The sequence below is a fragment of the Gossypium hirsutum genome, chromosome A11 (genome assembly GCF_007990345.1).
Source record: "Gossypium hirsutum isolate 1008001.06 chromosome A11, Gossypium_hirsutum_v2.1, whole genome shotgun sequence".
In the NCBI taxonomy this organism is placed as follows: Eukaryota; Viridiplantae; Streptophyta; class Magnoliopsida; order Malvales; family Malvaceae; genus Gossypium; species Gossypium hirsutum.
Window position 1 is genome coordinate 111231000 of NC_053434.1, and position 23485 is coordinate 111254484.

General features: G+C 35.6%; 2 protein-coding genes and 1 long non-coding RNA gene across 3 annotated transcripts; 1 reads left to right on the forward strand and 2 right to left on the reverse strand.

The window, feature by feature from the left end:
• Window positions 1-7596: 7596 nt before the first annotated feature.
• On the reverse strand, window positions 7597-10008 carry LOC121210054 (uncharacterized). Its single transcript, XM_041082135.1, has 6 exons — window positions 9691-10008; window positions 9096-9625; window positions 8912-9026; window positions 8594-8755; window positions 8104-8391; window positions 7597-7995 (listed from the first exon to the last, which is right to left on the reverse strand). Exons 1-6 carry the CDS (start codon window positions 10006-10008, stop codon window positions 7597-7599), a joined length of 1812 nt encoding a protein of 603 aa, XP_040938069.1.
• A 1001-nt stretch (window positions 10009-11009) lies between these two features.
• On the forward strand, window positions 11010-20047 carry LOC107955732 (sugar transporter ERD6-like 5). Its single transcript, XM_041079849.1, has 18 exons — window positions 11010-11216; window positions 11438-11500; window positions 11727-11816; window positions 11916-11975; window positions 12073-12138; window positions 17662-17727; window positions 17802-17877; window positions 17954-18018; window positions 18194-18286; window positions 18427-18507; window positions 18590-18674; window positions 18770-18813; window positions 18899-18961; window positions 19046-19105; window positions 19181-19234; window positions 19318-19377; window positions 19465-19579; window positions 19688-20047. The coding sequence occupies exons 1-18, from the start codon at window positions 11025-11027 to the stop codon at window positions 19834-19836; spliced, it is 1482 nt and encodes a 493-aa protein (XP_040935783.1). The 5' UTR covers window positions 11010-11024; the 3' UTR covers window positions 19837-20047.
• A 1992-nt stretch (window positions 20048-22039) lies between these two features.
• On the reverse strand, window positions 22040-23106 carry LOC107904554 (uncharacterized). The gene is made up of 2 exons (XR_001686250.2): window positions 22730-23106; window positions 22040-22459 (listed from the first exon to the last, which is right to left on the reverse strand). It is a non-coding gene; the product is annotated as an uncharacterized lncRNA (long non-coding RNA).
• Between the last annotated feature and the right edge of the window lie 379 nt (window positions 23107-23485).

Sequence of the window (23485 nt, forward strand, 5' to 3'; positions counted from 1 at the left end):
GATTTCTACGGATCAAGGCACAAGTGAATAAATCGTTTAATTCAGATTCAAAATAATAAGTGAAGTCTAGGTAGATTCTTCCTTGGGTTTTGTCTATCTCATTGGTTTAATTTGATTATTTTCCTAATTTATTCTCTATCGTATTCTTAGTAATTAGTTTAGTTAAATTTAGATTAAAAATAATTCCTTCAATTTATTGGCTAGATAATAGAAAAATAGTAAGTACTAGTACTTTTAGTCCTCGTGGATACGATATTCCCGACTCACTATAGCTATACTATTATTCGATAAGTGCACTTTCCTTTGTCTCAATTTTAGTTAGTTTAGTGACTATCTGGTTTGAAGGAGGATTGAATGAGGAATTGAGGGTACTGTTGTCTGCCCTCGAGATCATAAACTTTGTAGTCTTGCTTGTTAAGGCCCAAAGAATGGAATTAGCCATTCAAGAAAGAAATAAGGTCAATAATAGGGAAAAGAGCAAGCGCGCAACCTCCGGTGTGGTGTTTAATATTGGGTTCAAAAGACTTAGAGATGTTAGGGGGTATTATGTTGCCCCAGTTAGAAAATCACAAATTGTGGCTTTCTAATGAGAAAAGAGTCCCAAATCCCCAAATCTTGAAAACCCTGTTAAAATTATTGTTATGTGTTTATGACGTGAAAGTATGGCTGACTTAATGGTAGTGTGCTCTAGGAGTGTCTGGGAAGTCATGGGTTTAAGCCTTGGCTTCCACAAAAAAATTATTTTTTAAGGTTAAACCCCTACCTTTGGTCGGTATGGTTATATGAAAAACTTGTTAAAAACCTTACAGAATGGGCCTGTTGGTTTAGTGGATAGTGACGCGTGAAGTGTACAAGGGGTCTGAGGTTTGAATCCCTGCTTGTGCATATGGAGATTATTTTTATTGATGGTCGTGGGAGGAGGTTATGTTTGACCGAAACTTTGCTTGGTTGAGTAGAGTTTGAACTTGTTAGTTGAGGGGATAACAGGGGAGTGATTTGAGGAGGATTATATGGGATTTGAAAGGGAGAAGAGTTGTAGCCGAATAAGGACTTTGGCAAGGGAATTCGGCCTTGAGGTTGGGAGCTTCTCTCGCTTTTCATTTTCGGGTTTTGATAATTTCTGGTTCTTTCACCCTTGTTTCTGAAGCCGTGTATCACTTTGTTTTTGTTTCGAGTATCTTGCGATTTTAGTTTGGTTCGATTCTACACTTCTCTCTAACCCTTTAGTCCACCAATTTCTTGCCATCACTCCTTTTCTCAATTGGCATTCTTTTCTTTGGCTGAATATCACTTGTCCTTTCTCTCACAAACCCTTTTCGATTTTTAGTCCTACTTGTGGATCGATTCATTTCTCATTCTCCCTTGCTTTCAACTGACTCCTTCTTGATCGATTCCTCCTTTCTCTCTCTTAAGTCTTTTGTTCTTCTTGCTTTGGTCAAATCTGTTAAGGCCTAAGCATCTTCTTTTCTTCCTTAACCGATTCTTACTGAGGTTCTGCCGACATCCCACTGAGTTCTTGGTAAGTGTTATTTTTACGATTGGTTTCCCCCAGCTAAATCTTATTTGGCTTTCTTCCAAAAGGTTCAGCTTCTGTATCTTTTAGGCCGAACGGTTGTTTTTCTCTCTTTTTCTACCTTGGGGGAAAGTTCATTTAACACATCTTTTCGTTTGTTTGTTACTAGAGGCTCGTTTTTTTAATTAAGGAGTTAGGCCAATTGCCTTGCCCCTGCAAGGGATCCTTTCACTCGTGGTAAGTGCTTTAAGTTTTAGATATAGTTATGATGGTTTATTGATTCTTATAAGTCGATTAACTGTTTCGTGTGAAGGTTAAAGCATCAGGAAGTAAACGTTGGTGTTGGAACAAAAAGGGTTGTGTGATTGTTCGATTGGTAAGTAGCGATAAATTGGTTAAAGTATTTTTAATACTATGGTTTTAGATTAACCATGAATATGGATTGATGGTGGGGTTGTTGTTAATTATAGGTTCTTTGATCTTAGAAGCGTCTCGGCTACAATTTCATAACATGTTTGTGTAACACTACCATTAGATGTGAAACGGAAAAAGCTGAAAAGCCGAAAAGTGAGCTCTCGATACAACACGGGCGTGTTGCCACCCGTGTGGCAGGCCGTGTAACAAAACATGGCCATGTGGTCAAGGAGATGGCCATGAGCATTTTCATGGTCAACATGATATTGGGCCATTTTGGGTCGAACTGGACCGTGTAGGCCCAATGGGCCTATGGGCCCCACATAGAAAAATCACACCAAAGTGTGGTAATTATTAGGCTGGGCTGTGTAAACCACACGGCTAAGGCCATTTTTGGGCTATGTGGGCCATACAAGCGTGTGGGCTCATATGGGCTTACAACATGGGCCGTGGGCCTATTATCACTGATTGACTGTTAAGGTTGCACGGGTTGCCCAAGACGACTGTGGACCTATTGTTGGGCCGGTAAGTGTACCTGGACCCTGATTTTTGATAAATAAATGATATACCCCTATGTGATGTATGACTGTTTGAGCATGCCATTTGTACTGCATATACATTTATATTATGTTACATTGCATGGGGTGGGATATATGATTTTGGAGGAAGTGTACTGAAAGGCTATAAGCCTATTACTGGCAGTTCTACTGCAAATACTGTTTTAGTGCCGCAACTGATGCTACTTGGAGTGTAGGGATGGGTGGGTCGATTTTATCCCCACATGGTGTGTAGGGCTGGTACGTAGATGGTGTGTAGAGGTTGGATTGGGTAGGATTTTTTGATTGCGTACTGTACTGTTACTATGATGGGCTTAGGCCCCATTGATACTGTTACTAAAATGGGCTCAGGCCCGGATTGTTATTGTTAATGATATGGGCTAAAGCCCTAACTGAAACTGAAAGGGCTTAGGCCCAAATTGTGTTTGCTCCGATTGATTGCTATTGTGGGATTTCACACACTGAGTTTTCATAAACTCACCTATTTGTTAACTCTGTAGAAATCCCCAAACTTAGACAGATCAATGCGACGGAAGATCAGTGGTGGCCACTCGACTTAGTTAACTTTTAATAATATACTTAAGGTTTATTTTGGGTTTTACGTTATGTAATAAGACCTCTCGAGTTTATTTTTGATTTTGGTATTTTACTCAAATTTATTTGTGATTTACAATTGCTAGCAGTAGGAAAAACGTGAGTTTTCAAAAATTCAAACGTTTTCAAACCCACGACAAACACGTAACTCGTTTTCAAAGCTTCTGCGAATAACAAACCATTTACGAAATTAATAACGTTTTATTAAAAGCAATATTTAAAAGTACATGTCCCACGTTATGAATGAGTAATAAGACTTTAAATCGACTTTTCCTTCTATACAAAGAGTCTAGTTAAAGAGGGGGTTTTTAAATGACAAGTCTTAGTTTTCAAAAAACACTTCAATGTAACATCGCCAGATTCGGCCATAACGTCTAGGCCAGGTTTGGGGTGTTACAGTACACCAAGCGACGTCTATTGCCAACACGGGAGGGTCCCAGAGAGAAGCTTTCCATATGTAACAGTTGTGGAAAGAGCCATACTAGCGTATGCTGGAGGGTCATTGAGGGATGTTTTAATTTTGGAGTCTAAGACCATTTCAAGAGGGATTTCCTTGTAAGAGTAGAAGGAAATAAATGAGCAATTTGTGCAGGTGGTTAAAGAGCCCTAACCGGAAATGAAATCAGGGACGGTGGTTAAATCAGGGTCAGTTTAGGAAACTCTAAGAAGAAATACAACCAGACCCAACCTGAAAGCTTCATCCAGAGTGTATGTCATGTAGGCAAAAGAGGATGCCAAAGCTCCCGACGTTATTACAGATAACTTTTCTTTATTTGACGCTTGCATACATGTATTAATGGACTCTGGGTCTACTCATTCTTATATTTGTGATAAGTTTGTAATGGAGCAGAGTCTTAGAGTTGCCCCTACAGAGGTTAGTATGTTAGTCACCAACCTCCTAGGTCAGAGTATTGTAGTAAATAAAGTGGTAAAAGACTGTTCCCTGAACTATGGCGGGCATGTATTTCTAGTGAATTTGATGCTTTTGGTTTTTCGTAAGTTCGACACCATATTGGGACTAGATTGGCTGACGAGGCATAGCGTTGTGGTTGAGTGCAAGTCCCGAGGGGTATGGTTAATATCTGCATCTCTTCATACGTATGAAATTCCACGGACGAAATTTATTTCTAAGGTAGGGGAGTTGTTATACCTTGGTTTGGTGAATGAGGTCAGTTCAGGTGACTACGTAGGAAAAGACCGCCTAAGTTGCGAGGCTTAGACTGTATAAAGTTGGTAGCTTCGTGGCAGAATGCTACAAAGAACTTTACTGATACTGCGGAGTATCAGTTCGAGTGATAGCAAGATTATAGTTAGGGCGAGGACCTTATTAGGTGGACTTTCTCACTAATAAGATCGCCACCCATGTTTTAGTGTCGTTACTTAAGTAAGTAGGATGACTTGTTATAGAAAATTTTAATTTTTTGTTGTGTAACAAAATCAATTTCTAAACCAAAATTTTCTAACATATTGTTTTTGCTTATTTGGTTGAATTTTTTTATAAATGACATTATAGGTTAGGTCATTTGAAATATAGAAAATTGAATGAAATGCATAAGCTAGATTTAATTTCTATTTTTAATAATTACATGGATAAATGAAATAAATGCATGAGACTAAAATTATCTAAAATCTTTTCCTTATGGTTAAAAGTAAAACAAAAATACTTGATTTGATATACAGCGATCTATGTGACATTCAAAGCACTCCTCTATTGGGAGGAAAGAAATATTTGGTTTTATTTATTGACGATTATTCTTGATATTACTATGCATATTTGTTACATTCAAAGGATAAAGAGTTTGATAGATTTAAAAGTTACAAATATGAAGTTGAGCTTCAATATAAATCATTATAAAGTGTTTTAAATAAGATGATGATAAGAATATTATAACGTAAGTTATTTTGAATCCACTTTCAACTCCATACATACCATAATAAAATGGTGTATAACACCTTTATTGAAAAAAGTTCATCTCTTATGTAAAATGAAAGAAAAGGAAATCAAACCTTTATTTCTATGAAACCCTAGACTCGAATTCAAGTTCGAAGGAGAGAATTGGATTCTACTATGAAAGAATGGGAAGATATTTATAACAAACCCTTGAATTAAATTTGAAAAAAAATAAATGATAATAATCAGTAAATTAATTTAGAAATAAAATTATTAAAATAGGAAAAAAATTAGGTTAGAAAAGAAGTGAGAATTCTTATAGAAGTAGGATTTGAGTAGTGTTGCTTGAAATGCAAGGAATGGATGGTTCTTTTCAACAATGAAGCTTCAAATTTTCTGCTTTGCACAAGTAAGGAGTTGAGTTTGAAGTATCAAATTTCCAGAATTCTCAAGAACTAATTTTGATTTAGAGAATGCAAGATAACCTTTTGATTAAGAGTTCTTCCTCTAAGAAGAAATTCGACCGATTAGATAGGCTAATTAAGAGTCTTGTACGAATGACCCTTAGAGTTCTTGTACAAGCCAACTAGTGAATTAAAATAAGTACTAATAGTAGAATTTAACCTTTTTCTTTAGCAGGTAGCTGTTGATTGAGTGATTGTACTTAATCTGGATCTTACAAATATCCAAATATTATAGATTTGTTGGGATTAAAAACAAAAATCAACCAAGGTTGATAGAAGTTTGAGCAGCAAGGCTCGATGCTTGCAGAGGAAACAAACAGAATCGGGCTTGAAGAGCAAAAATGAAAAAAAACGAGAGTTTTCTGATGAAATCCAATGATTTCATTAACAACAATGAATAAAGGCATTGAGCCATTACATATACCAATTCATGAGTTGGTCAAAATGTGACAAACATTACCTAATCATTACCTACTACCACTAATTTCATTAAAACTTGTTAAATGAAACTTGTACACTTGACAAAGCTGATTTATTAGCTCAACATTCCCTAATTACATCAAATACATCACCAACTATGTTTAAAACTAACTAGATTACATGACATCAACTAAACTAACAAAACAAAATAGTAGCAAAAACTTTAGCAGCTGTATGCATGGCTCAGGCTGTTTCTCTACTCTTTATCTGCTTCACATGCTGCATGCAGACCAACTTCAACACTCCTCCTTAGTTTGCTTGCTGTAAATTCCCATTTTCCTTCTTAATTCATTGAATCTTGACACATTAAGGGGCTTTGTCAAGATGTCAGCAACTTGATCTTCAGAACTGCAATGAATCAGTCTCACCTCTCGAGCTTGCTCCATTTCTCTAACAAAATGAAACTTAATCTTGAAGTGTTTTGTCTTCCATGGAGTACTGGATTCTTAGTAATTGCAATAGCAGATTGGTTGTCACAATTGATCTATATTGCTTCCCTTTGGTGTTGATTCAAATCAGCCATGATTTTTCTTAGCCAAATGGCTTGGTTAACAGTTACTGTAGCTTCCACATATTCTGCTTCAGCAGTTGACTAAGCAACAACATTTTACTTTCTCAAACTCAAACAAAAAATGGTTGAACCAAGGGTAAACACATACCTTGAGGTGCTCTTCATATCATCTAATGATCCAACCCAATCACTATCAGTATAACCAAGCAACTTCACGCTTTCAGCCTTGGTAAACTTCAAACCAAAACTCAATGTACCTTTGATGTACCTGAGAACTCTTTTGGTAGCTTGTAAGTGCTTCTCATTATAGTAATACAAGAATCTTGATGGCAGACTAACAACAAACATGATGTCTGGTCTAGTGGCAGTCAGAGATAGTAAACATCCAACCAAACTCCTATAGGTTGACTCACTAACCTTTTTAGAATCACCTTGGCTCGATAGTTTCTTTCCAACAGCAACTGACATGCTTGTTGCTTTGCAATTTTGCATAGAGAATTTGTTTAGAATCTTTGAGGAAAAAGTCTTTTGACTTAAGGAGATTCCATGCTGAGTTTGTAACATTTCCATGCCAAGGAAGTAAGCCATTTTTCCCAAATCAGACATCTTAAACATTTGCTTTAGTTTCTCCTTAAAATTAACCAATATAGCACGATTTCCTCCTGTCACTAGTAGTTCATCCACATACAAGGATACATTAGCTCTATTTCAATACCTTCTCTTTTGATATACAAGTTTGGCTCACTGATGCTCATTTTGAATCCTAGGCTAGTTAGATAGCTGTCGATTCTATCATACCAGGCTCTTGGTGCCTGTTTCAAGCCATACAAGGCTTTCTTCAGCTTGTAGACATTGTCTTCTTTTCCTTCAACTTTAAACCCTTCAGGCTATTCAATATAGATTTTTTTCCTCAAGATAGCCATTGAGAAAGGCTAATTTTACATCAAACTGATGAACTTTCCACTGCTTTTGTGCGGCCAAGGCAATTAGCAGCCTAATAGTGTCAAGCCTGGCCACTGGTGCAAAGGTTTCAAGGTAGTCAATGCCATATTTCTAGCTGAACACTTTCACTACCAGCCTTGCTTTCAGCTTGTTCAAACTTCCATCAGCGTTGTGTTTGGCTCGAAACACCCACTTCACTCCTATGACCTTCTTGTTGACTGGTTTTAAAACTAGTTCTCAGGTCTTTTTTTTTCAATCATGCTGATTTCATCAACCATAGCCTGTTTCCAGCCTTGCTGAGCTTCATCCTCTTCAAAACAGCTTGGTTCAACTACAGCTAGTTGTGCTCTTTCATATATCTTAGCCAATGGTTTAGTGCCCCTGATTGGTTCACCATCAATGTCCATTTCAAGACCATTTTGATCAGCTTTAGTTTGACCTGCCACAAGATCTTCAGCAGCAGCCTCTGGCTCATTCTTATCCCAGTTCCAGCTTGACTTCTCATCAAATACAACATATCTGTTCACAAGTACTTTGTTGGATGAAGGATCCAAAATCCTATAACCGTTCTTGATACTGCTATAGCCTACAAAGATACCAGGTTGAGCTTTCTTGGCCAACTTGTCCCTCTTGACAATAGGAACATGTGCATAACAGATGCAACCAAAGACCCTCAGGTGAGTCAGTGATGGTTTGAACCCAAACCAAGCCTCAAATGGAGTTCTCTAAACTAATGCCTTGGTTGAGAGCCTGTTTTGAAGGTATACAACAGTGTTAATTGCCTCAGCCCATAAGGTTTTGGGCAAGTTTCTCTCAAACAACAAACATTTGGCCATATCCATCAGGCTTCTATTCTTCCTTTCACTTACACCATTCTGTTGAGGTGTGTAAGTGTTGGTGAGTTGGTGCTTGATGCTTACTTTATCACAAAAATTCTGAAACATGGCTGAGGTATACTCAGTCCCATTATCAAACCTCAATGTCTTCAACATGCCACCTATTTCAGTTTCTGCTGTAGCTTTAAACTTTCAAAACACTGAGGCAACTTCTGATTTGTGTTTCAAGAAGTAAATCCAGCAATATCTCGAGTAATCATCAATGAATATGATGAAATACCTATTGCCATCCAGGGACTGTGTCTTCATGGGGCCACACACATCAGTGTGGACCAGCTGCAACTGGCATTGTTTGAAGGAAATAGCAGTCTAGCTTATTTTCCTAACTGACATACTTCACAACTTCTTCCTTCTCAACTGAATCAGTGAAGTTTTCAACCAAGTCTTCTTTGGTTAGCTGAGCCATTGACTTGTAGTTGACATGGTCAAGCCTCTTGTGCCACAACTTGGATTCATCTGAAACAACTGTGTAGGCACTGTCTAAGCTTTTGCTCTAATCCACAACAAAACTTTTGTCAACCATGGTCACTAACAAGAGCTTGGATCTATTTAGATCACTGATTAGGCATTCCTTGCCTTTAAATACCATAGAGTAGCCATTTTCTAACAACTAAGCTATACTGAGTAGATTTTTGTTAATTTCAAGCACCAACAAGACATTTGAAACAAGCTTGTTACCAGTGGGAGTGTTTATCATCATATCTCCTTTACCTTCTATTTTAATGAAATATTCATTTCCAACTTTCACTTTTGCTTTAATGCTTCTGTCAATTGACTTGAAGATGGCAACATTAGGGGTTAAGTGATTTGTGCAACCACTGTCTAACAGTCACCTCTTTGTGGCCTTTTCTTTTGCAGCTGAGCAAGAAACTGCAAAGACTTGCTCTTCTTGGTCACTTTCCTCTTCTGCTACTCTAGCTTCAGCTCTAGGTTGCTGAGGTTGATTTAGCCTCTGTTTGTCTTTGTTTCTGTAGACTTTCTCAACATGACCCATCTTTTTGCAAACTTGGTACTGCACATCAGGCCTAAACCAACAGTTTACCTCTAGATGGCCAAGCCTTTTGCAATGTCTGCAAGGTTGATCCTTTCTTCTTGCACCATCTAATTTAGGCTTGTCTTTCCAGGTTTTCTTCCCCTTGTCGGCAGAGGAGCTCGAGGCTGGTCTGCTTTTGGCTTGGAAGACACCTTCTTGATGCTCTTCCAGTCTACTGGCTCTCCTTTTCTCTTGAGCATAAATAACATTGATCAGCTCTGTAAATAAGATGTTGGTCAAGTCCCTCGAGTCTTCAAGGGATGATATCTTTGCCTCATACCTTTCAGGCAAGGTTGAGATCACTTCCTCCACAATTCTTGCTTCATTAAACTGTACTCTCCAAACAGTCTGATAATGTTTTCCATAGCTATGATTCTGTTTGAGTATTACTTCACTGTTTCTTCCTCCTTCATCTTCAAGTTTTCAAAATCCCTTCTCAAATTCAGTAGCTGTTGCTGTCTTATTTTTTTAGTCCCTTGAAACTCCTCATTCAGCTTATCCCAGACCTGCTTTGGTGACTCACAAGCTATGATTCTTGTGAAAATCACATTAGACACACTGTTTTGGATGCAAGACATGGCTTTGTACCTCTTGGTTCTTTCATCTGCATGCTGCCTAATCTGAGCCACTGTTGGATTAGCTCTTACAGGTGCTGGTTCAGCATCTGAGTTGACAACCTCCCACAAGTCGAATTCATGTAGGTAGGTTTTCATTTTGACTACCTATATGTGATAGCCCTCTCTATTGAACACTAGTGGTGCTGCAGGTGAGAAACCTGATGAAGACATGATTTTAAGGGTTGAAGTATAATAGGTCCACTAAGAATAGGGCTCTGATACTAATTGTTGGGATTAAAAACAAAAATCAACCAAGGCTGATAGAAGTTTAAGCAACAAGGCTCGATGCTTGTAGAGGAAACAAATAGAATCGAACTTGAAGAGTAAAAATGAAAACAAAGAAAAGAGAGAGTTTTCTGATGAAATTCAATGATTTCATTAACAACAACGAATAAAGGCATTGAACCATTACATATACCAGTTCATGAGCTGGTCAAAATGTGACAAACATTACCTAATCATTACCTACTACCACTAATTTCATTGAAACTTGATAAATGAAACTTGTAAACTTGACAAAGCTGATTTATCAACTCAACATTACCTAATTACATCAAATGCATCACTAACTATGTTCAAAACTAACTAGATTACATGACATAAACTAAACTAACAAAACAAAACAATAGCAAAAACTTTAGCAGCTGCATGCATGGCTCGGGTTGCTTATCTACTCTTTAACTATTTCACATGCTGCATGCAGACCAACTTCAACAAGATTTTAGCTTTTTGAACATTGTATTACAGATTAGCCGCAAATTCATAAGAACTAATGAATAAATCCCTCCTTTAATGGTTCCGAGGAAACTAAGGAAAGAGAGAGTATGACTCAGTCAGCTTGAAAAAAAAACGGGGGACCGGTAGGAATCCAGGAGGATTTTATTTATAAAGATAAAGATAAACTGCATATGTCAACGTGCATGAAATATAGACACAATTGAACAAATATCTCATTTCACGTGGGGACCCGTTAGATCCAATTGGTTACTCTACCTTATTTTTCAAACTGAAATTAGTTTCTTGTCCGTTTGTTCTTTATACCACTTTCAATCTTACTACTATACTTTGTAGCTTAATCTTCAATACAGTTTCTTGTTCGAATTTCATTGGAGATGAATAGAGCAAAATTAGAAGGAGGAGAACTTTCAAGTTCTTTGATACATAAAGAGAAACCTCGGGATGGAGTTGTACATGGTTTTTCGGGTGAAGAACTAGATGGAATTAAAACTACTTCTTCTGCAACAACCATGGTTGTTCTCAGCACCTTTGTTGCTGTTTGCGGATCTTATGTTTTTGGGACTGCTGTAAGTATATTCTTTTCACCAATGAAACCTGCTAAGTAAAGGGTTTCCCTCTTCTGCTTGGCCATGAATTTTGATTACACAGTGCCTAGATTGTTGTTTATTCATCTGTTGAAAAGCAATGAGACTTAAGAAAGTTGGGTTTTATTCAGATACACCTCTGGTAATAATTCTGTCATTTGTTTAACAAAAGATGAACTAATATACCATGATTGATTTTCCAGATTGGATATTCATCTCCTGCTCAGACGGGAATCACAGATGACCTAGGTCTCTCTGTGGCTGAGGTAAAACTGTTTCCTTTGTGTCAATTACTGACATATTCTTCCATATTTAAATGCTTGATTTTGTTTACACACAAAAAGAGTATAATTTGTACAGTATTTATGGCCTTATAATTTTGTTTCAAATACCTTATGCCAGCTTAAGCAACTGAGCAGGAGGATCATCATGGCTTTCCTATTATTGCTTCTTTTTCTGAAACTTCCGTTTTTCCTGCTTTGGTCATTGCAGTATTCCTTTTTTGGTTCAATATTGATGATTGGAGCTACGATAGGTGCAGTAATGAGTGGGAGAATAGCAGATTACATTGGTCGAAAATGTGTAAGATTTTCTAGGACATATGATTATATCTTTAATCCTAATACCAAACAGTTCTTCATGTCTTTGGCTTTCTTCAATATTGGTTAATTTGTGATGCAGACGATGGGTTTCTCGGAGATATTCTGCATAATAGGATGGCTTCTGATACTATTCTCCAAGGTGTTTTCATGCCTAATTTTATTATACTCTGCCTTTTTTCATCTGTACCTTGTATGGTCTCAAATCATAGTGCTAAATGCTAGCTGCTTGTGAAAAGGCTGCTTTCTGGCTTGACTTTGGACGAATGCTGGTAGGATGTGGGATGGGCCTCCTTTCCTATGTGGTAAGCTGTGAACATATAATGTTAGTACAAAACTCCGGTAAGGAAAAAACTCGAACACACGATCGGAACTCGAAAAGAAAAAGAAGAAATAGGACAGGCTCCAAGGCGTGTATCAAGCCACTATCTTTAAGGTTATATTCGCCCCCACTTATCTTCAGTGTGCAAACGAGTTCCAAGCAAATTAACCTCGAGGATACAATGAAGCCAATGACTATTTGCGTTTTGCACTGACGAGAATAGTCCACTATGCACTAAGTAATGTATAACAAAAACTCAATTTTAAGGTTATATTTCATGATGACTACCACAACACATGAAAGTGGAACACTAAGGGAGTTGGCTTCCAACTTTGTTAAACTTGATCGTTTTGATGGTGGCAATTTTCGACGATGGCAGAAAAAGATGCACTTTTTGTTATCAACTTTGAAGATTGCTTATGTTTTGGATACTCCAAAACCTGAAGAGAATGAAAATGAATCTGTTGCTGCAACCCGAGAAAGACAAAAATAGGACAATGCTGATTACATGTGCATGGGCCACATATTGAATGGTTTATCTGATGGTTTGTTCGACACCTGCCAAAACGACGTCACCGCTAAAGAATTATGGGACAAATTGGAGGCAAGATACATGACCGAAGATGTTACAAGTAAGAAATTTCTTGTCAGTCGTTTCAATAATTATCAAATGGTTGATGGTCATTCTGTTATGGAACAATTTCGTGATATTGAAAAGATGCTGAATCAATTTAAGCAATATGATATGAAAATGGATGAAATGATTGTGGTATCCTCCATAATAGACAAACTTCCTCCATATTGGAAAGACTTTAAAAGAAGTCTAGAACATAAGAAAGAGGAAATATCTCTTGAGGCTTTGGCAAATCATCTTCGTATTGAAGAAGAGTATCGAAAACAAGATCAGAACCTAAATTCTGAAAATGCCAAAGTACATGTTACGGAAGAAGTACAGACTACTAAACCATGTTCAATCAGACTGATACAGCACCTAAGTTCAAAAAGAAACAAAAGGGCTCATGTTATCATTGTGGAAAGCCGGGACATTTCAAGAATGAATGTCAATTTTTAAAGAAGAAATCATCTTCTAAGGCTGATAATAACGAAAAGTTCGTTGCAATGATATCTGAAATTAATATGGCACAAGATGATAATACATGGTGGATTGATACCGGAGCAACCAAACATGTGTGCAAAGACAAAAGCATGTTCACAAAGATCACACAATGTGAAAATGACAATGTCTTGTACATGGGAAATTCTTCCACCGCAACAATTAAAGGCAAAGGGTCTGTTGAACTACAATTCACTTCTAGAAAGGTTTTAACCTTAAATGATGTATATTATGTACCAGAAGTTAGGAAAATTTTAGTGTCTGGAAGTCTGTTGAATAAGTTTGGTTTCAAACTTGTTTTTGAGGCAGATAAGTTTATTTTGTCTAAGGGAGGAATTTTTGTGGGAAAAGGGTATATGTATGAAAGCATGTTCAAACTTAATATTATTAATAAGAATAAAAATACTATTTCTGCTTATATGGTTGAATCATTTTGTTTGTGGCATTATAGATTAGGTCATTTGAATTATAGAAAATTGAATGACATGTATAAATTAGATTTAATTCCTGTTTTTAATAAAAATATTGAAAAATGCAATACCTGTATGTTGACTAAAATTACAAGAAATCCTTTCCCTAAGGTTAAAAGGAAAACAAAATTGCTTGGTTTGATACATAGTGATTTATGTGACTTGCATAATACTCCTACATTAGGTGGAAAGAAATATTTTGTTACTTTTATTGATGATTGTTCTAGATATTGTTATGTATATTTATTGCATTCAAAAGATGAAGCGCTTGATAAATTTAAAGTTTATAAATCTGAAGTTGAACTTCAGTGTGAATCATTTATCAAGTGCTTAAGATCGGATAGAGGTGGAGAATACTATAATCCAAGTTATTTTGAACTCACTAGAATTGTCCATCAAGTTTCAGCCCCTTACACACCACAACAAAATGGTGTAGCTGAAAGGAAAAATAGAGTCTTGATTGAAATGGTAAATTCAATGTTATCATATTCAGGTCTTGGACAGGGTTTTTGGGGAGAAGCTGTTCTAACAGCTTGTCATATATTGAATAGAGTTCCTAATAAGGAAACTAAAATAACCCCCTATGAACAATAGAAGAAAAGGAAACCAAACCTTAATTATTTAAAGGTTTGGGGTTGTAGAGCTATTGTAAAAGTTCCAACACCTAAACGTAAAAAGTTAGGTGAAAGAGGAATTGAATGCATATTTATAGGTTATGCACATAATAGCAAGGCATATAGGTTCATAGTAATTGAACCAAATGATTCAATTTCAATTAATACGGTTATTGAATCAAGAGATGCTATTTTTGATGAAAATAGTTTTAATTCTATATCAAGACAATTACAACCACAACAATTGATTCATTCTTCAAATGAGAATGAGATTCTATTGAAACAAATTGATAATAATGATGAATCTTGTCAAGAATTAAGAAGAAGTAAGAGGATTAAAAAGGTCAAAGATTTTGGACCAGATTTCATTATGTTTCTTGTAGAAGGAAAAGGTGAAAGTATATGCAATAAGATACCTTATTGTTATAATACCGAATCTGATCCTATTACATTTGAAGAAGCAGTGAAATCTCAAGACTCTGCTTTTTGGAAAGAAGCAATAAATGATGAAATGGATTCAATAATGGGAAATCAAACTTGGATCTTAGTTGATCTTCCACCAGGTTCCAAACCAATAGGTTGTAAATGGATCTTCAAAAAGAAAATGAAGGTCGATGGAACCATTGATAAATTTAAAGCAAGGTTGGTAGCAAAAGGTTTTACACAAAGACAAGGTATTGATTACTTTGATACCTATGCTCCAGTAGCAAGAATTGCTACAATTAGACTATTAATATCACTTACCTCTATATATAATTTGGTTGTTCACCAAATGGATGTTAAAACTGCATTTTTAAATGGTGAATTGGAAGAGGAAGTGTACATGGAGCAACCGGAAGGATTTGTTGTTCCAGGACAAGAGCATAAGGTATGTAAGCTTGTTAAATCTTTATATGGGCTTAAACAAGCACCAAAACAATGGCACCAAAAGTTTGACAAGGTTGTTTTAGCTAATGGCTATAAATAAATGAATCCGATAAGTGCATATATAGTAAATTTGATAATGGAAAGGGTGTTATAATTTGCTTATATGTAGATGACATGCTCATTTTTGGCACGGATTTGGAACAAATAGAAAACACAAAGAAATTCTTGTCAAACAACTTTGCTATGAAGGATATGGGTGTAGCAGATGTTATTCTTGGGATTAAAATAACCCGAGATGAAAGCACTATAGCTTTATCACAATCACATTACATTGAAAATGTGCTTAAAAAGTTTGATCTTTTCAACTGTATACCAGCATCTACACCCATGGATCCTCAATTAAAATTAGTATCTAATGCTGGTAGGAAAATTGATCAATTGAAATATGCAAGTCTAATTGGTTGTCTTATGTACATAATGACTTGTACAAGACCAGATATTGCATATGCTATTGGAAAATTGAGTAGATACACAAATAATCCAAGTAGTTTGCATTGGCAAGCTTTAAATAGAGTACTTAGGTACTTAAAGAAAACTATTAACTATGGATTGTGTTATAATGGATATCCTCCAATTTTAGAAGGGTATTCAGATGCTAGTTGGATTACAAGTTTGGAAGATCATGCATCTACTAGTGGGTGGATCTTCATTCTTGGTGGAGGAGTCATTTCTTGGGGTTCCAAGAAACAAACATGTATTACTGATTCCACCATGGCAGCAGAATTTATTGCATTAGCCGCTGCATCTAAAGAAGCAGAATGGTTAAGAAATTTGCTTTATGATGTACCTTTATGGCTTAAGCCAATTTCACCTATTTCTATCCGTTGTGATAGTGAGGCTACTCTAGCAAAGGCATATAGCCAAGTATATAATGGAAAGTCTAGACACATTGGATTAAGACATAGTTATGTCCGACAATTAATTTCTGATGGAGTGATCACTATTAATTATGTGAGGTCAAGTGAAAATTTGGCAGATCCTTTGACAAAAAGTCTTGCTAGAGATGCAGTAAAAAGGACCTCAAAAGGGATGGGACTCAAGCTTATTAATTAGAGTCACCCATGATGGAAACTCGACTCAACGCTTGGTATAACGTCAAGTCTTGAGTTCAATGAGACAAAGTACATCATTAGTATGTGACTGTTAGCACTATAAATAAATCCATCCTAAGATTAAAGTGCTAGGTACCCGTAATGATAAGGGAAGGATGAGTAATGTACTCTTAATGGACCCATAACATAAATATGTTAGAGTGTTATAATTACGGGAACACTTTTGATGGGATCTACCTATGTGAGTGGAAGTGTGGCCGCTTCTAGGAGCTTAAGGGCTTGGCTCTGACAGCACTCATGAAAAGAAGACATAGACACATGGCTATAATAGTGTCCCTAGATACTATGCATTGACTGATGTTGAAATCATTGTGTGAGATGTGTTCAGTTAATCAAATGGAATAGTTGGTTCAAAGCTTAGTCTACCATACAATTTCGATTAACTTTAACATGTTTTCACTAAGTGAAGGTTCAATCGTAAGACACCTTTATTTATGCAAATTGATTTCCAAGAATATCAAAATCTAAATATTTTGAAAATGGAGGGAGATTGTTGGAATATTTTCAAATATTTATAGTATCCCAATAACTATAAATGAATGGGTGTAATTAATCAAAAGATAAAACTTTTGGTCATTGGTCAAAAGTTATATCATTTGATTTTAAAAAAAAAAGAATTATAACTATTCAAAAAATATTATTTGAATAGTTACAAAATTAAATGAATAATTATTATTATTTATTTATTCATAAAGACACCTATTGAAAGATGTCTCTATGAAGAGACATGAAAATTCCTATAAATAGGAATGAGATTTCATTTGGAAATCATATCAACAAATTCTAATATTATTTATTCTCTTCCTTCATTTTCTAATATTATTAGATTATTCTATAAAGTATTGCTGCAGAAATCCTTTGTAGAAAAATCTAATAATATTAGAAAATGAAGGAAGAGAAGAAATAATATTAGAATTTGTTGATATGATTTCCAAATGAAATCCCATTCCTATTTATAGGAATTTTCATCTCTTCATAGAGACATTTTTCAATAGGTGTCTTTATAAATAAATAAATAATAATAATTATTCATTTAATTTTGTAACTATTCAAATAATATTTTTTGAATAGTTATAATTCTTTTTTAAAAAAATTAAATGATATAACTTTTGACCAATGACCAAAAATTTTATCTTTTGATTAATTACACTCATTCATTTATAGTTATTGGGATACTATAAATATTTGAAAATATTCCAACATATAACAATTGTACTTGACTAGCCATTCATATGTTTGAAGAAAAATATCTTATCTTGTTCACCGTAGGTTCCTGTATATATTGCTGAAGTTACACCCAAGGATATTCGAGGAGGATTTACGTCGGTCCATCAGGTAACTGCTATGCACTATTAAAGTAATTCAATATGTTCTTGTGCTTATGTACCTGATGACAATCAATTCTGCAGCTGATGATTTGTTGTGGCGTGTCGATAACTTACCTCATAGGCGCGTTTGCCACCTGGCGCACTTTGGCTTTAATAGGTAACTATCAGATTTTAGTGCTACATTGCAATTTAAAGGATTCTCTAATGGTTTCTTCCATGTGACATGATTTCAGGAACTATTCCATGTCTTATGCAGCTTCTGGGTCTATTCTTCATCCCTGAGTCACCAAGATGGCAGGTAATTTTAAGGTAGTAGTCTAGATTCTATAAGTTATTTAAATTAGGAAAATAATGCCAAAACTCAAAAATGTGGTGCATGCTACTAAATGATAACATTTCTTCTGAAATTATTCCTCAAGAGTAAATCCAAGCGTTTACAAACACATTGATATGGTGAATACAACTATTTGCGGGCAAAGATAGGTAAATGGAAAGAGTGTGAAGCTTCCCTGCAGTGCCTAAGGGGAAACAATGCTGATATTTCTAATGAAGCAAGTGAGATTAAAGTAAGTTATTAGCTTTCAGTGCATGCAAGTTCCGGTTTCATTCCTTTGGATTTGTATCACATGTGCCCCTATATCTGCATGTTTTGACTACACAAAACGGGAAAGAAACGGTTTATCTTTTCTAATTTTTTCTTTTGCAGGATTACACAGAACAACTTCAACGGCTTTCGGAATCTAGCGTGTTCGATTTGTTCCAGAAGGAATATGCTTGGTCCCTCATTGTAAGAATTAAAGCCAATCCTAGATGTGTCATTGTTTTTTGCTATGAGTTTTTCCTTTTAACTTATAACTAAACTGATTAAGGTCGGAGTTGGCCTAATGGTACTGCAACAATTCGGAGGAGTCAATGGCATTGCATTTTATGCTAGTTCTATTTTCATATCAGCTGGTATGTTAAAAATATTTTCATGTTCTGAAACAATAGAAGAACTATATAGGAAGTTCATACTTGATAAAATCTTTATCTTTAATTCTTTGTGACAGGATTTTCTGGTAGTGTTGGAATGATAGCAATGGTTGTGGTTCAGGTCAGCTCTCTTGGCTTGCACCATAAACAGATTTCATATAATTTGGATTAATGCTTTTCTTAATGATCAGAATAATCTTCTATAGGTTCCAATGACAACATTGGGAGTACTATTGCTCGACAAATCCGGACGAAGACCACTTCTATTGGTACAGAAGCCTAGAAATGTATCTTCTATATGAATTTCATCTATTTGTAACGTTAAGGAATTGTTCCTGCTGAAATATCTACAGGTGTCTGCAGCTGGAACATGCTTGGGTTGCTTCCTTGTTGGATTGTCATTTCTCTTGCAGGTTCAGCCAGATTTATTGATCTAAAATTTCAATCTATATTCTTTTCCAGAAAATATTAAGCTAGATCACACACAGGACCTTCAACAATGGAAGGAAGTCACTCCTATTTTATCACTTGTTGGTGTACTGGTAAATCCAATGAATCAGTTTTTTTAGGCAGTACTTTTCATGAATTAAATCATCATCATGTTGATATGTTCGACTCACTGTAGGTATACACGGGCTCGTTTTCGTTAGGCATGGGAGGAATACCTTGGGTTATAATGTCTGAGGTAAGTTTACCCTGATTATCCAAATTCTGCAGCCTTCAGTGTTATTTTTACCTTTAAGCTTTACTGAGAAAAGGGTTCCAATTTCAGATATTTCCCATAAATATGAAAGGTTCAGCTGGAAGCCTTGTAACATTGGTTAGCTGGTTAGGCTCTTGGATTATTTCCTTTGCATTTAACTTCCTCATGAAATGGAGCTCAACAGGTACACTGTTGTATTTGACTTTGCCATGTCCACCATATAATTTTCGCTACATACTTATCAAATTTTAACCCTTTTGTTCCCTACGTTACACTGTCTTTCTTCATCCAGGAACATTCTTCATATTTGCTACCATATGTGGCTTAACTGTTCTATTTGTAGCTAAGCTGGTACCGGAGACCAAGGGACGGACGCTAGAAGAAATACAAGCATCGATGAATCCAGTTTCCTTGGAACGACGAGTACCATTTACTCCTTAACAATCAATAAATCTGTCATTGGGGAATTCATGTACAATATTCGAAGTCCTAACTTCCGTGCCATGTTAGAATTCATGAATTCAAAGTTACCAATGCTATACTTTGGTACATATGTTTCACCTGATTATTGGATCCAGTTCTTCTCCTGTAGTAGTCTCAATCCACTGAGTTATTGCTCGACCAGAACAGAGTTCTATTCCTTATAGTTCAACGAAATGGGGAAAGTTAAATATTTGAAACAAGCACAATCGTTGAAGATAAGTGAGAGTCAATAACTAGGTTGGCAATGGTTGAACAGTCATTGAAGCATCTTTTTTATAACCATATACATTATGACCATGTAACAGTCGGGGAATTAAACTTACTATCATCTAGCATGAGTCTTCAAGTAGCCTATTAGATTATTACTTTTCTGTTGACTGAAAATAGAAATGATAATACAGTGTGTACAGGGTTGTTTGGTGGAGAGAAGAAATATTGTAAACAAGTGAATAAGATGTACTAAAAAAAAGTAGAGAGGAATACTGGAGTAGATTCGGAAATATTGAGCACAGCGATAATGGTCGTTGATAATGTGGAGAAAGATAAATGTGATTGATGATCAGGTTCAACAAATAAACATGTTGAGAGGATTTTAAATAGAACTTTGAGAGTCCAAAATGCTAAAATAACAAAAGTCCCTCTCCCGCTAGTGAATGGTTCCTATTTGTAATGTCTCAAGAATGAGAGTTACAAAGGTGACAATTAATAGAAGTAATGAAATTAATTTTCAGTTACAATGACATTAATGGTTAAAAGGGGATGGTGAAGGTTTTGTTGGTGGTCGTGATGATGAATGGGGAAGAAGAGTCTTATGTTTATGAAAGAAGGAAACATTCATCATATCTGATCCATCAAGCCAAATTGTCCGAAACATCCTAAGACTGAAGATAACTTAAGAACTCTGTCATATCTCAGGGCTACTTCCACTTCTTCTACTGTGGCAAAGTAGTATCATGTGAAACATCTTTCGCAAGACAAGGGTTGTTCTTGCACATATGTCATTGTTCTTGCACATATGTGAGTTCTCAATATGGTTGTCCCCAATGTAGATGATGTTTCCATACAAGAGTTGTTTTGTGGTGATATTTTTCTTGGAAGAGCTTGTTCTATAAAATGGTTCTTCTAATAAAACACAATTGTTCTAAATGGAAGTTGTTTTAGACAACCGTTGTTCTAAATAAAACTATTCTTGACATGTCATTATTCTAAACAAGAGTTGTTCCAAATTTTAGTTATTCGTAACAAAAGCTATTCTCAAATGAATTCGTAACAAAAGCTATTCTCAAATGAAATGTACACTAGAGGAGAATTGTTCTAAATTAAAACACTATTCTAAACATAGTTATTCAAGACATAGTTATTCTCAAACAACGGTTGTTATGAACAACTATTTTGAATAATTATTATTCTTCTAGAAGAAATAAAAAGTGAAACAACATTGCAATTTCTTCCAAGCTTGGTAACTCAATTTCTTGAAACAATAGCCAAAACCAAATATCTATAAATTGCCCCCACATGAGTTTCAAGTATCACTCCTATTTCAGTCAAATTGGAGAAATAATCTTCTAGTTAAACTTTGTTTATTTGTTTCAATCAAACATTGATTAGTTTAGATTATTTTATTATTATTTTACCTATATAGGCATTTTTACAACCTAAGGAAAAACATCCATTATATATTAGAACTCATAACACATTTAGAGAATTTTGTGTTTACGTTTTGAGGGTTCTTTGTTTTTGAGGTTTAGTTTCTATCTCTATCTTTTGTACTCTTTATTCTTTTGCCATTATAGTAAAATTATTTTTGCCTGTGGTTTTTTATCCTCTTTAGAGGGGTTTTTCCACGTTAAATTTGTGTGTTCAATTTCTTAATTTATTTTGCTATTTTTTTTACTTGTTGCTTAATCGGGTCGATTCTAACAATGAGAATTCTTATTAGTACTTATGCAAGAATAATGTAGTAAAAAATGATAAAACAACTATATACTCGTAATGGAAAATCATTCATATTGTATAAGAAGGAAAAAAAATGTGTTTCCCATTTTGTTGCACCTTGTATGATGTTTTTTTTTGTTGGGAGAAAAAAAAAGTGCATAAAATTAAATATATGTTTGAATAGCATGACAATGCTTTCTCCTTTTAAAAAAAATTGAGAATAACGTGCTAAAATATTTCTATAACAAGTTTAGAATAACAAGCCATTGCTTTTGTAACAGGCCTATTTTGCCCGACCTGATCTCAAACCAATAAAAACAAAAATATAAAATAAAGTCCAAAATTATTAAAGTCCATTTACAACATCAAAAGTCTAAATAGCCCAAATTTCACCAAACCCATTATATCAGCCCAAACCACAATTAAACAGACACAAGCCCATATCAAACCCAAACCCCTAACCCAATTCCTACAGGCCCAAAATGCCCAATAGCCTAAAACAATTCAGAAACCCTAGGGTTTCTGAATCACCTTCGCACCGTACCCCCTCCATGTGCGCCCTCAGCGCGCACACTGCCTAAGACGGTCCTGCCTGTTACCTTGCACCAAAATGGTAAAACATGCCTTCGTTGACTCTTCCCGTAACCTGCAAACAAGCCAAAGAGAAGACAAAGCAAAAACAAAGCAAGAAACAGTAAAAAGCAAATAGCAGAGATCAAATCACTTGTATTCTCGGCTATAAAAAGCCCGAGACCCGATTGTAATTTTCTAGAGAGAGATTTTGAACTCAAAAACATCAACTGAAACAGAAGTAAAAATTGCTAAAAGGTGATCTTTTATTTTTTAAATTTTTTTATTCTTTTTCCCTTTTATTTTAAGGCTAAAAAACGAAAAATAAGAAGAAGAAGGGGTTTACCTGAGTTGATCGGCCTCCCTCCGACGACCATTGCTGGCTTCTGGATACCCCGCAACCCATCGGGTTTCCAATGAGAATTTAAAAGAGAAAACGAAGCCGAAAACTTTTTTTTTTACTTATTTCTTTCCATTTTCACCGTTTTTTTGGTTTGAAAACATCTAAATCAGGTTTACAAAAGGAAAGGAAGCTTAAAAGGCCAGTTTTGGTGCACCTCCGGCCACCGTCTACGGTGGGACTGCGGTGATCGACTGGTGGTGGCCCTTTCGACCAGCTTTTGGGTTTAGCCTAGAGAGAAAATTATGATGATTTTTTTTAAAGGGGGTTGATGGAATGAAATTTTTGTTGAAATTTTGGTATTTATAAGGGAACCATACGACATTGTTTTGGGCCTTGGTTTTAGGTGCCAAAACGGGGTCGTTTTGCATCAAGACCCGAAGACCCGACCCAAGATGGCCTAGGATCCGCGTGTTTATGGACCAGGGTAAACGCCCTGAAGTGGTGTCATTTTGAGGGTAGGGAATAATTTCCCATTTAATCCCCATCTTATATTGCGCGTATATATGGAATAGTTTTTTTAATTCCCCCTTTTAATTTTATTTTATTTTTTAATTTAATCCAGGGCCTTGCTAATCGAAACACATAGCATAATGATTAGGGATATTGTCCCTTTTAGTCCTTACTAATTTCGACGCATTCTTTTTATTTGTAACTTATACCTTCTAATTTTATTTTAAGTTCCAATTAGCCCCTTTTATT

Excerpts from the sequence above, each read along its gene's own strand:
- LOC121210054 (XM_041082135.1), bottom strand. The coding sequence starts at position 10,008 with ATGAAAACCTACCTACATGAATTCGACTTGTGGGAGGTTGTCAACTCA. Across the intron at positions 9,027-9,095 it reads AAAGAAAAGGCCACAAAGAG|AAGCATTAAAGCAAAAGTGA; the intron begins GTGACTGTTAGA and ends GTCAATTGACAG. Across the intron at positions 8,756-8,911 it reads TTGTTTCAAATGTCTTGTTG|AGCAAAAGCTTAGACAGTGC; the intron begins GTGCTTGAAATT and ends GTTGTGGATTAG.
- LOC107955732 (XM_041079849.1), top strand. The coding sequence starts at position 11,025 with ATGAATAGAGCAAAATTAGAAGGAGGAGAACTTTCAAGTTCTTTGATA. Across the intron at positions 18,019-18,193 it reads CTGAGTCACCAAGATGGCAG|GCAAAGATAGGTAAATGGAA; the intron begins GTAATTTTAAGG and ends AACTATTTGCGG. Across the intron at positions 19,235-19,317 it reads TATCACTTGTTGGTGTACTG|GTATACACGGGCTCGTTTTC; the intron begins GTAAATCCAATG and ends GACTCACTGTAG.